The 14,005-nt window shown below is 34.4% G+C and overlaps 1 protein-coding gene across 1 annotated transcript in view; it reads right to left on the reverse strand.

Moving 5' to 3' along the window:
- CLVS1 (clavesin 1) overlaps positions 1 to 14,005 on the reverse strand; it is a 200,032-nt gene that overhangs the window by 164,610 nt on the left and 21,417 nt on the right. Inside the window, exon 2 of the mRNA XM_031946360.1 lies at positions 9,488 to 10,115. Coding sequence (XP_031802220.1) covers positions 9,488 to 9,942 — 455 coding nt within the window. The 5' untranslated portion in view covers positions 9,943 to 10,115. The remainder of the gene's footprint in view (positions 1 to 9,487; positions 10,116 to 14,005) is intronic.

Consider the following 14,005-nt stretch of genomic DNA (forward strand, 5'->3'; position numbering starts at 1 on the left):
TAATAGTTACCATGCTGAATTCAAAGAAATATAAATATGGCATCTGTCCTCCCTGGATTTACTATCTTTTAAGACTAATTACATAAAACAGCACATAAGAGAAAACTGAATTATGGGCTATTTTTCTATTTATTATTCTTTCTCTGTATGTAGATAGCATTCATCTCTTATGTTCTTTATTTTTAAATTGTTTATTTATCATAGTTAAAAATAACAGTCTCTCAAAATCATTCTTAAAACAATATTCCTGTTACTGTGCACAATGTTCTCTTAGCTCTTCATCATTTCATGCCAATCTTTTTTTTTAAACAGTATCAGATTTGGCAGTTTGTTTTTTTGCTGATGAAACTGGGGTTAAGTGACTTGCCCAGGGTCACACAGCTAGGAAGTGTTAAATGTCTGAGACCACATTTGAACTCAGGTCCTGATGGCTTCAGGGCTGGTGCTCTATCCACTGTGCCACCTACTTGTCCCTATGCAAGTCTTTCCATGTCTTTCTAAGATCACTGAGCTCATTATTTCTTTTTTTTTTGTTTGTTTGTTTTTTTGTTCTTTTTCTCATTATTTCTTATAGCACAGTAATATTCAAGCATAAAAATATACCACAAGTTGTTCATCCAGTTCCCAATTGATGGGGATGCCTGCAATTTCCAATTTTTTGCCAAAACAAATAGATAATAATTTTAGATGTATATGTATATGTGTGTGTCTAACAGTAGGCATATCTAGAGCTGAGTGAGGAGGGAAGGAAAAAAAAGGGAAAAATTTACATGATAATTTAGTTGTATATTTGGAAGGAATAGCAAGATCAACGTGGGAGATATGCAGTTTAATGTGCAGTCATATTTTTTATTGTATTGTGTTACAGAAATGCTTATTTTTTCCCATAAATTGAAAACAAAATAAATCAAATCAAATCCATAAAACTTAACAGAGGTCAGTGAAAAAAGACATCAAAGTGAGCTGGTATATTTGGAAAAGAATTTTTGATGGAGACTGAGATGAACCTTAAAGGATGGGAAACTGTTTGAATAAGGCAGAGAAGAAAGAAGAGGACATTCTGGGAGGAAGTACAGTGTTATAGAAACCACATTGGTCCCTAAAGTAAAGAGAAATCTAACATCTAATCCTGTTTTTGCCAGTGATTTGAGCAAATGCATCCTCTGAACTTCAGTTTTCTGATCTGCAAATTGTTCAGAGAAGGATTAAATAATCTCTAGCACCTGTTTTAGTTCTGTGGAGAAAAGGAAATAATAATATGAACAAAAACAAAAGAAGAGTAATTTCTTTAAGTAAATATTTGTTAAGTGCCTACTGTGTGCAGAAAACTAAAGAAAAAAATAGATGAGGAATACAGGGTACATTTAGGAAATCGGATAGAATGAGCATTTCAAGTGGGTAAATAGCATGGAATCAAATATGGAGGGCCTCTTATGGTTGGATGATGACTCTGCACCTGGTTCAAATAAGAGTTACTGTAAATTACTGCACATATTATGCATCCGCAGACTAGGTTGTACTTATACCAACAGAATATTGAACTGCAATTCAAGTAAGAGTGATGGTCAGTATTTCCTTTAAGAAAGACAAAAAAGAAACTAGGAGATTTGGGAAGCAGAAGGAACAACTGGATTTGAGAAAAATATTGAGAAGTGGGGGAGGAGGAGGCAAATATGTGGTAGTGAGGGAAGGAGCAATATGAGAAGCTGGAGGAGGAAGTATTGGAAAGAAACAACACATCACTTTAAAACCTTCAGAACAGAATTTACTGGCTTTTTATTTTCCTGTCTGATGTTGCTGTTGGTGGAATCATAGCAATAACTTCTACTACTTTCAAGTATCCTCAAATAAATGGTTTCTGAGCTTGATTTACAGCCTTAGCCAAGTGGTGGTATTTAATCACTCTCAGCAGCTGTTTAAAGTTCTATATATCATTGAACAAGAGAGATTATCTCCAAAACATATTTAAAGGCAAAGAAAGTTGTTGAGTGGTTACAGAACAGAAGGGCATGGGACTGGAGTTCAGGTGGAATTGGGCCATTTGTTGGAGCTGTGATATGCTTCTCTAAGGTTATTGGTCCCTGATTAAAAAGGGTCAGATACAAAGCTTCCCCCCCTTGTTGCTGACAGAGAGAATAAATGTCCCAGAAGCACTTTACAATTTTCCCAGTAAAAAGGCCTCCAGACATGCCATGTGTTCGTTATTCACTAAGTAAGCTATGCCCATTATAGGTGTAAGTTGAACATGTCTTACAGGGATTTTGCATCATTAAGAAGGACTGTTCTATTTGTACATGTTTTACAGTCATTGGCTTCCTAACTAGACGTAAATCCTGTTCTTAGATTACTGCAGAAACCTGCTTAATTCAAAACCAAATAAATAACAGAGTCTGGTCTAGCTTTCACTACTATATTTAGGACTCGTCCTGAGAAGAAATTAATCTTGATGCCATAACTCTCTGTCAATCAGAGATGTTCCTGTCTCTAAGGTAAAGAATGCTCTGTATTTAAACCTCTTGGGATTATAAATGTGCGTTTATGAGCAGTAAATGGAATGAAAATTGATGTGATAAACAATGGTCTTCTTCTCCTCCATCCTTTCCATGCCGTTTGTAGATGTCATATGATCCTGATGTGTTCCTAAGTTATAGTCAAAAAGGTAGTAGTTAACCTGGAAGTCAAAGGGAATTTGCCAAAGAGAAGCTTTTAAAGGCTCTGAGCTCAACTGGAAGAAGTTGTTGACAGTGATGAGCATACAGCTTAGCGCCAAGGGAATTCCAAGTATCAGTGACAAAGTGTTTCTGGCAAGGAAGTTTGGGAGAAAAATGCATCAAACTTTTGGGCTGATCCATGGAGAAAGGATCACTTCTATTCAATAAGTCTGAGATGCAGCGAGATAGGCTTATTTAAAATCAATCTAAAGTGGTCCTTTCATCATTTGGATGATTGCTTGTTTTCAAAAAATATATAATAGAACTAAAAAAATTTGAAAAATCTGTTTTTCAACTATTTTGATAATTGTATTTCAGTGTAAGTTTTCATTATGTTTTAATTCATGTATTTAAAAAGACTCCGAGAAGGTATTAATAGGAAATAAATCATTCTTATGGAATTTCAGCGTAAAGAATGATTTACTGGTCCTTTTATACAATATTCTATCTTCCACCTTTGCACAGGCTGTCCCTCAGTATCTGGAAAATACTTTCTTCTCAGTTTCATTTCTTAGAATTCCTAGCTTCCTTCAAAGTTCAAGTCAAGTGCCAAATGCTAAATGAGATCTTTCTTGATCTTCAGCTACTAGAAACTTTCTCAGATGAAATTTCCTTGTGTTTACTTTGAAATTATTTTATATTTTCCCATGTCAATTGTCTTCCTCCAAATATAATGTAAGCTCTTTGAGAGCAGAGCTACTTTTTTTCTGTTTTTGTAACTTGAGAGCCTAGCATGTAACCTGGGATAAAATAGAAACGTAATAGAATGGATGAAGGTCAAAATAATTTCATTGTGTTTAAAATGAAAAAAGAAAGGTGACAACCTAACAGACTAGATAATCTTTGACATTCTTTTCAACTGTGGAATTCTATGTTCCAACAGGTTAAGTCCTTGGAATCTCTGTTAAATAATAATAATGTTCATTTAGTCAAATATTGCTAATCAAATTCTAATCCTGTTATAGAATTTTAATGATCAAACATTTCTAGAGATAATAAAGAAATAGCCAGGGTGGAATCTTTGGCTATAAATAAATTTTGGGTATAGTGTATTTGTAGTAATGGGATTGGACCTATGGGTCCATACCATTTTCTATGGTCCTAGGTCAGGTCAATTAACAATTGTATTGTAATGGTTCCTTTGGAGAGGAAGCAACAGATCAGTGACTAGGATTGGAATCTGAAAGCAGAGCTATCTCTAATTTGTTAGTCAGTTACCATATAAGACAGTGTGACTAGAACCACTTGAATACTTCACAAAATGTTCCCTCTTGAATGGACGGATAATTCATTAATTCCATAGGAGTAAAAATACTCATCTGTCTTAAGTGTTTTTGCTATTAACAATAATAATATAATAGTATTTATAGTTTTTGCAGTAATTTACAATAACCACAATTTGCAGTAATGTAGAATACTGTGTAGAAGGAACCTGTATCCCTTATTATTTAAATGTTCGTTTCTCCATTCCATTTTGAGGGCCACAGGGGAGTAAGTTGTCATTTCTCATTTTTCCTCCAGGGGAGACTGAAATTATCTCATCACATCTTAGCAGACTTTCCTGACAGGGTTCTGGCTATTGATGAACCATTCTATTTTCTTATTCCTCCCACTGAAATCATACCCTCAACCATCTTGCTTTCTTATTCCTCCCACTAAGATGATCTGACACTTTCTCCTTCCCTTTCCTCTCTCTTTTAGAGAAAGTCTGGATAAGCCCACAGATTTTCCTGAGCTACGCTTTAAGGAGCATCTTGGTCCCTGATGCTCTCTTCAGGGCAGTCTGAATCTCATTAAAACTACAATGAAGTATTGATGCCTCAAAATTATGCTGCAATACACCAAAACTGAGATGCATAAATGACATAGTTCTAGAATTTGGACAGGAGAATTTTCCAAGGCCTCAACACCAATCAGTATAGCTGTTTGGGTCAGCGCAACATAGGTTTAGGAACTTCTTAGATGGACTTCCCTGAGATCAGATTCCTTTGTTGTGTAGAAGATGTATTAGAACAATATTTCTTAACCTGTGGTCCAGAAACATGTTTTAAAACATATTTCAATAACTATGTTTTAATATATTTGGTTTCCTTTGCAATTATTTTTGTTTACTTAAAAGGACTCCACAGACTTCACCAGACTTCAAAAGGGGGATTACAAAAGTCATTTTTATAAAGGGGTTGTAATGACATCACTGGGCTCCTATGGATACTGCCCAAAAGATCCTAACAGAAATCATATAGACATATGAAACTGCTTCACTTCTTAAGCAACTTTGAACCTGCAGGAGAGATCAATCTCACCAAGGATACCTAGAAGAAAATTTGAATTAAAATAGACTTTACCTTCTACCTCTGCAATTGTCTTTTGGCTTATCATAGATCTCAGAATTAGAATAGTCTTCACCCTAGAATCCAACCTATTTGATCCAGAATCTCCTTTATTAATTAACTGTCAAATGATTATCTATACTCTACTTGAAGTCCTCCAGCTAAGAAAAACTTATTTCCTTAACCCTTGAGACAGTCCACATGTTATGTGGACTTTTTGTTATGGTTAAACACTTGTTGGATTGAATTGAAATGATAACATTTTAGAGTTGAGAGACAATATAGAGATCACCTATTCTTGAAATGTGCAGTTTTCTTTTCTCTGAAATAAAAAAAAAATCCAACTAAAAAATGTTAGCAAAAATTTGTCATACTGTACCATGCTAGCATAGCTTATTTCCTATTACAATGTTTTGCTATATTGCTACCTATTATTTTACTAAAATAATGGATAGAAGAGAACAAATGACATGAAATAGTGATTAGGTAATTAAAATTGTTTTCACTATTCTCTAGGTACTGAAAATCGACAATTCATATTTTTGTGTATCTTTTATGATAGTAAATCATTGCTAGTTATATTGATGTACAAAATAATAAGACTATTACAGAATATTCTTGTTGGCTACATAGTAGTAATTCAGAAACAGAATTGCTTAAAATGCTAAATAAAAAAACTAAGATTTAGTATCATAGAATTATAGACATGGAATGTGGGAAATCTTTAAAGTCTTTGCAGTGAATTGATTCAGTTTAGAGCTAGAAAGAACCTCAGAGTTTATCTAATTATAAATGGGGAAACTGACAAAGCCCACTCAGTGCTTTCTTTTTTCCTACTTCTATTTCTATGCTTCTGGTTCTCTTTGGCCCCAGAAAGCAGAACTTGGAACAATGGGGTTGAAGTTTCAATGAGACAAATTTAAACTTGCTATCAGCAAGTACTTCCTAACAATTAGAACTTTCTGTAAGTGGAATGAGTTTCTTGAAGAAATGGTGGGCTCCCTTTCACTAGTGATCTCTAAACTAAAGCCAGATGACCACTTGTCAGACATATTTCAGTCCTGTTTTGTAAAGGTATAGGTTAGAGCATATAGCTATTGAGGTCACATCTAGCTCTAAAATTCTGTGATTCTTATAAGAGAATTGGGCCATTATTTGTAGATACTGTTACTACTGACGATTCATACTGTTTTGGTCTTGATTGGCCTTAGGCCATAGCTCAGACTTCATACCAATTGAGTTTGAGAATCAATTTAAAGTTGTTTCTTCCAGTTCTATCTTCTTTGGAGAAGAGAACATTGGATAAGTTCCCTTCTTATAATAACACTTTATATACTTGAAGGCAGTAATTAAGTTGTTCATTAGCCTTCTTTTTCCCATTCTAAATTAACCTTATTCTCTTTTTTCTTTTCTTTAAAAACCTGATTTTTAAAAGATCTTATCTTCTAACCTAGTCATTATTTTCATTGCTTTTCTCTGATCCTCCTCCAATTTCTCCACATCCCTTTTCATATAGAAGTATAGAATTATTCATAGTATTGTCATGGAGGCTTGACCAGTGAAAAGATTCATTTCTAACACCAAAGGATCTTGAGGCACACAGTACATGTTGATACTTCATTTTTCATAATTTCTTGCCTCTGGGTACCTCAAAGAACTTTTTCAGTCTCTGTGGTGTAAAGAAATAAAGAAACTGAGACTAGTTGATTTACCAGTGTCTCCTAGCCAGTGCTGGGCTAAACCAAGGCTAATTGTGTATTTTCCAGGTCATCTGTAGAACACCTTGGATTTTTTCCCATTTTCTAGGTAATTTGAAGGTATTGGCAAGAATCTGTTGCCTCTAGAAATTATACTCCTGTATAAGCATGAGTGGAATCCTTCCAGATTCATATTTATAGTTTGATTCTACCATAGTCAATCACTAACAACACTAGAAATAATAGAGCCATGATTCCTTATTTGTTGTTGAAAGCCCCTACTTCAACCAAAAGATCTTGGGCCCTAGGGACAAAGCAATAACAAACAGATAAGATTTGAATAAGTTAATAACATAAAACTGTTGTTCATAAATGAACAACCACCAATGTGTTTTTACAAGAATGTTACAAAAAGGAAAAGGGCTAATAGTAAAGTCTTTTCACTGTCAAAATGTTTTTTCATGGTTTCACTTGACTAGAATCAAAGGATCCTATTATTTATTACATACTAGAGCTAAGTGACAGAAATAAAAACTCTGCCATTTCCAAAATTTCCAGTTTCATTTCATGAGTAACTATATGAATGTCATTAGCTAGACTGAAATCATTTTGATGAAACTATTGTCTGACTGTAATTCTGATGTGACCGATGCAAAGACCAAGTGTTAAGAAAACATCCATTTTGGGGAGAAGACTAGTTTCCTCAAGAGCCACAATATATAGGCTGCTATCTGTTTTTCCAATTCCAAAACTTCCACAAAATTCACAAATCTATGGAGCAAATCAAAGAAACAGGGAACCTCTCTGGGAGACTAAGTGACCCCATCTATGCCTACATATGCCTACACTTTCCCTTTGAGACATCTAGACTTGCCTGAATATGATTTATATAGTTTAATATATATTAATAATAATTTTAATACTCAATAAACTTTTCATATAATGCTTTCCCATTACTTTACCATCTTTAGCCCAGCAAGAATGAAATGAACTCATCACTAGGCAGGGCTGTGCTCTTTGAGGTCTTTAGAATCCCCCAGAGACTCTGTTTTTTAGCAATAAACAAGAGTTTTGGCAGAGTACAAAATGATGTGGACAATTGAAAATAACAATATAGGGAACTAGCTTTTGTTCTTTTTTTTTTTTTTTTATCTTTATTAGCACCTTTGTCTTTTTAGCTTTCAGAAAAGTGTTCCATATCTAATTTAAGTACCAATGAGTCTTTCTCATGGCCTTTCTCTTCTTTTTTCTTTCCCTTCCTTCTTTCCTCCCTCCCTCCTCTCCCTTTCCTCTCTTTTCCTGTCTCTGTATTTATGGACTTTATCTGTCTGTTTTTGTCTCTCTCTCTCTCTCTCTCTTTCTTTCTCTCTCTCTCTCTCTCTCTCTCTCCCCCCTATGAAGCAGTGTTAGAGAAAGAGGAAAGAAGGTTGAAGCCAAATAGTACATTTAAATTTCAAAGAACTTACTTCATGTTTGCACAGACTCTTTATCTAGAAAATGGAGATTACAAGAGCCTAATGACCAAAGAATGAAAGAGAACTCTTTTTAGGAGAGTCTAAGACTTTTTAATAATCATTTTTATTATTTCCCCTCAAATACATTCTTTCTTATCTCCATCAATCGGTTTTTAAAGTATTCAATATTAGAAATTAAACAGAACTTATCCCAACTAGACATAGTACTACCCTCTGAATTTCTTGTAAGTAAACCACCACTTAATGATATTAAACTCATCATCTGTCTCAAAACATGGAAATTCTGGGATGCTTTAATAGAATAAACTTGAATGGAGTCAGCATGATATGTCTCTTCATAAGCTTCCATAAGCTTCCACATTTCCTTGCTTTTCATAATTCCAGATATGCTTTTCATAATCCCAAATATGAAATTCCAAATTTATAGCACACAGAGAATGCCAAATTCTGCTAACTCAAGTTTTAGTTTTATATGTTGTACATTCTTACAACTTGAAAAAAACCTAGAAATATTTCCAGGTACAGGAACATCAAAGGCTCCTTAGTAGTGTCTGGATAATTTCCTGTTATTACTACTTCATAGAACAGAAAAAACAGACAGAACAATATATAACCTGATCATATCTACATTCCTGTCTAACTTTAGGACAAATGAATTATTTTTCCAAAAAAAATTTTCTTTAAGGTAAAATTGAGACTGAAGTTCAAGTACCTATTTTCCCCTGATTTCCAAGGATGGTAAGAATAAGTATCAGCCATTACCTGCTCTTTCCACTATTGGTTTAGTATTAAGAAAATTTTTCTGGCCTGTTTTTGTAGTGTCTAACACAGTCCCATTACAAAGCCTAGTTTTATTTCCAAAGTTAGTATTGTATGAAAGCTAAAACCACAGAAAACATTTTTAAAATATTTGGAGATAGAAATCATCAGAAAGAAAGGAAAGCACTGAGGGCAATTGTTTTGCTTGCAGATAGTTGCTTTTTAGTGACTTTCACAGAAGAGAACCACTGTATCTCTTCTAGGACAATCAAATTTCATTAAAATAAATGGTCCACTTTGTTTCAAATGCTACAATAAATTAGAGAAGGGATATTAATAACAATGAAGCCCTTTGGACGATGGAGAATTAAATTTCAAAATGTCCTTTGGCTCCACATATGAAAATAGTTCGTGGAATACTCATTATCTAGAGACAAAATATACCAAGTGGGGATTACTATGTGCATATATATTTTTTTAAAAAAAGAAAAAATAAAGACACTATCTACATTTACCTACTCTGGTCCCAATTGGCTGCAAAGAGCAAAAGGATCTTCCTGCCATAGTGATCTCTCTTTTCCAGTACCCCGGGGAATCCATCAATCAGAGCCCGCTTGATTCCAGGGTCATCAGCCTTGAAGTTTTTGAACATGTCCAGGTTTAGCTGGCGGTACTGGAAGTACTGAGCCAGTAATCTAAAGGCATCTGTTTGGTGAAATTTCCTGGCTCGAAGAAATCTCAAGATGAAGGCATCGTCTGTACGTAAAAATCCAATGTCAGGTCTGGTGATGATCATATCCCGGACTTGTTGAATATCCTGATGCAATATATCTGGATTTTCATTTAATTCCAGACGAGCTTTCTCTATAGTCTCTGGACTGAGTCCAGCTTGTAAATGGGTCATCTTTGCTAAATCTCCTTTCCCAGTGCTCAATTTCTGATATTTTAAAAGGAAAGGAACTGATCCCATTCAAGTGAAAGTTTTCTGGAACCTTGACCCATTCAAGAATTGTTTTATTGCCAAGCTGTTGTAGAGAAAGACAACTAGAGGGTCTTTTTCTTATTCCTGGAAAGCAGTAGGACATTCAAGCCATGTATGGTGGTCTCCATCCAAAAGGGAAGCAGAATTTATGCCATCTTTCTCTACAAAACAAATCCATAAAAATTTATGACATAAATCACATCACAGAGAAGAAACAAAGAAAATCTGTATGACTGAATTTCTGAGCTCAGTTCTGAAAACTTATTCTATTATATTGTGCTTCTGATTAAGTATTCAAAGAATAAGTGCTAAATTATCTTAAAATGAGAGTGTTTAGCATAATTTTGTCATTGACATCTTGAATCTATAACATGTAAGTATTTGAAATATATTTGATGAATTTATAATTACACAGAACAGTTAGCAATAAAGATTTAAGATCAGATTAACATTAGATTGTTCTTTTATTAATTATTCTAAGAAACAATGAGAGAGAAGAAAAACTAATTAGCCATATGTGGGACTGTTCTTAGTCCAAAGATATGGCAGGTACATTGTATTATATTATTTCTCCCTAGTTTCATTTTTTCCCAAACAGAAATACCTCCCAGAATTATAATTCTCAAAAAGTATAATAATATAAAACTTTACAAAACAAAGAGAAATTTAATCTAGTGGAGCAAACATTTAATTTGGAGTCAGAGAATTTGGAGTGAATCCTTGCTCCATTATTTAGGATTTGTTAAAGTTTTATGAGAAGGAGGTTGTCACATTGATTAACATATTGCTTTCTTCAAAAACAGGCCCAGATTCACTTTTCTTCAGGAGAGAAGTCCAAACTATTAGGTTAGTGCTATAGGTCTGATGGTTGAATAGGACACTAAACTTTAGATGGTTTTCACCATCACAAGGGAGATAATTGTAATAATTTTTAATGGCTTATTGTGAATCCTGTATTTACTTTCTACTTTTTTTGAGGTGGGAAGGGTTATGAAACAAATGGTGAATATACCCAATATGCATTGGGTTCTTGCAGAAGAGTGGTGTGCTCTTTTTTACTCACATCTGTGGAGATGTAGCCATGAGCGTATATTATGAGATTTCTCAAAGGAAACTCTGAGTGGGGATAAATTAAACCAAAATTATATTATTCTTTGAAGGGGGGCCCCCCAGGATTAAATCTGTTCTGTTCAAGCCTGGAGCTCAAATTGCAAGGTCATGAGTTACATAAGAACAAACATTTATCCTCTCCCAGGCATACATCCTGGAAGTTCTGAAGAACAGAAGAAACATTCAGGGTGAACAAATTGGGAAATGTAATTATGTTTCCTAATTACAGCTTTTCTGACTTAATGACATCTACAGCAAGAGGAAGAATTTCCATTTCCAGCCTGTTTGTGACTGGTATTTTCTATTCCTCTCAAAGCTACCTCAGAAGAGGAAATTCCATCTTGGGGCCAATGGTGATTTTTCTAAATGTAGGAAGTCTTCTCCACTACTTCCATGTTATTTTATAGTTAGGCCGAGAGGGTCTAGGGAACAATCAAAGTAAGTAACTTGGATTTGCTTTTTAACTAAAATAATGTGGAAAAGTATCTTTATTTAGACTTGACAATGAAGAATGTATATGGTGATGTTAGATATCCTGCGCAAAGTAATCATTGAATAGTCTTGAGTCTTATGTTCAGGTATTTAAAAGAGTGTAGGGGTAGAACTTCTATAAACCAGAATATAGTGGCAATATGTATGTGTGCAAATAAATGATACTTTTCTCCATCCCAATGCCACCCCACCCTCTTGAAGCGGCATACTATTCACAGCTGGAATAATTCAGATATAACTTTATCTTGCTATACTACTTGAGTGATTAAATGCCTTGTCTGGTTATTGGATCTTTACCTTTCTGCTTCTGGAAGGCCAAAATAATTTTTACTCTTCCCCCATATGATTGACCTTTGTCTCTTCTCACTTAAATATGATCAAACTACCTTGATCTATTTCTATGCATTTTTTAAAAGTTACATGCATTTTTATTTTATTTGGAGGCTGGAGACGTTAGCATATGGAGAAAAGGGAGAAAGGTCCTTATAATCTGCCCTGATAATATGCCCTCCAAACTCCCAGGAATTGCTACTTTTTCTGACAACATGACTTAAATAACAGTCCTTATCATCTGTGCTTATAGCAGTAGCCTTAGGACCACTGTACCTTAAACCTCCCTATATATGTTGTTTCTCTCATTTAAAGTATAATTTCATTAAGATCAGGGACTACCTTGATTTGCTATTTGTATCTGTATCACTTAGAACAGTCTTTGGGACATAATAAATATTTAAGAAATATTTTTTAATGAATATGATTCATTTGATAGCATTTATTTTTTCTTTTCTCATAGTTCTTGAAAACCTTTGAGAACAGATTAGAATAGATAATGAAAAGAACACTTAGATGGGGAGGAAACACATTTCTAATTCTATTCTTTAGAAAACATAAGATTTTAGATCTGGAAGAAATCTTAGTTAAAACTTCTGATTATAGATATTAAGAAATTAAGGACTGGAGAAGTTAAGTGATTTGCCCAATGTCACAGAAAGTAGGAGAGGTAGAATTTGGCCCAAATCAATCCTTGTTCTTCTACCACTATTTACCAGAAATATGACATTGAATGTGAAATTTAACCTTTCAGAGTTTTGAGTGTCTCATCTTAAAGGTAAAAAGAGAAAAGCCTCAACTTCCTGAATGCAGGAACTGAACCAAATAGTCTCTTGAAGTTTCTTTCACATTTAAGAATCGTATTTCTACTCTTCAATCATTTCTCAAGGAAGCCTGTTTTATGGCATGATTGCTCTTAGATTATGGTTTAACTTAACTCTGGGTTTTCCTTTCTTGATTTTGAGTTTGTCCCAAGTTCACCATCTTATACACTCCTCTACATACTGCCTAAAAATACTGCATGTACAGCCTGATTTCTCTTTCTTTATATAAGATCAGCAGGAGAAAAGAGATGAATCTGCAGCATTGTTGTTCATGCTTCATTATCAAAGAGGACCAAAGAAATCACAAAGATGATGTATTGACTTTAATGTCTATTAAATTTATGTGAGGGCAAAATCATTAGAAAGGCACCGACCATGGGAACCAATGTATGAGCCATCACCAGGGGAGCTTTCCCAGAGCAAGGTGCCATAAAACATTATTCTTTTTTTAAAAAAAAATTTGTATTATAGCTTTTTGTTTACAAAACATATGCATGATAATTTTTCAACATTTACCCTTTCAAAACATTCTGTTCCAACTTTTCCCCTCCTTCCCCCCACCTAGGTAGCAGGGTAGTCTAATACATGTTAAAGTATATGATAAAACATTATTCTTAGCTTAGAATGATGACTATATTTTTAAGAAGCAATCAGGGTTAAGTAACTTGCTCAGAGTCACATAGCTAATAAGTAAGCTAGTAAATGTCTGGAGTCATATTTGAACTCAGGCCCTCCTGACTTCAGGATTAGTGCTTTATCCATTGCACTATCTAGCTGCCCCAGTGGCTATAATTTGAAAAGAAGTTTTCTGGCTTGATGGATGGGGGAAAATGCTTATTTCTTAGAGCTATCCAAGAGCAGAATGAGAGGTCCTGGGTTGTAGTAGATTCCTCCTTTTAAAACAACAGATAACTGCCCATTCTTGATGCATTACTGAGGAAATTCCTGCTCAGACACAGGTTGGATTTGATGGCCTTTGAGAACCTGTCTACTCTTTAGATTCTATTATAGCAGAAAGGCTTGGAGTCAAAAGTCCTTCATTTAAATATTTATTATATTTGTGACCTTGAGCAAGAAATCTAAACTTTCTGAGCCTCATATCTGTAAAAGAGGTATAATAGTTCTTGCAGCATATACCTCATGACATTATACAGATCCATTAAGATAATATCTGTAAAAGTTTTTGTAACCATTTCATGCACCATATAAATATGTTTCATTATTACTATTTTGTCTCCTGACCTCTTGAGCTACTGGGATTTCAACCGGATGCATGTTGCTATGGCAAGGGTAGA

This window comes from Sarcophilus harrisii, chromosome 1 (genome assembly GCF_902635505.1).
Source record: "Sarcophilus harrisii chromosome 1, mSarHar1.11, whole genome shotgun sequence".
Classification (NCBI taxonomy): domain Eukaryota; kingdom Metazoa; phylum Chordata; class Mammalia; order Dasyuromorphia; family Dasyuridae; genus Sarcophilus; species Sarcophilus harrisii.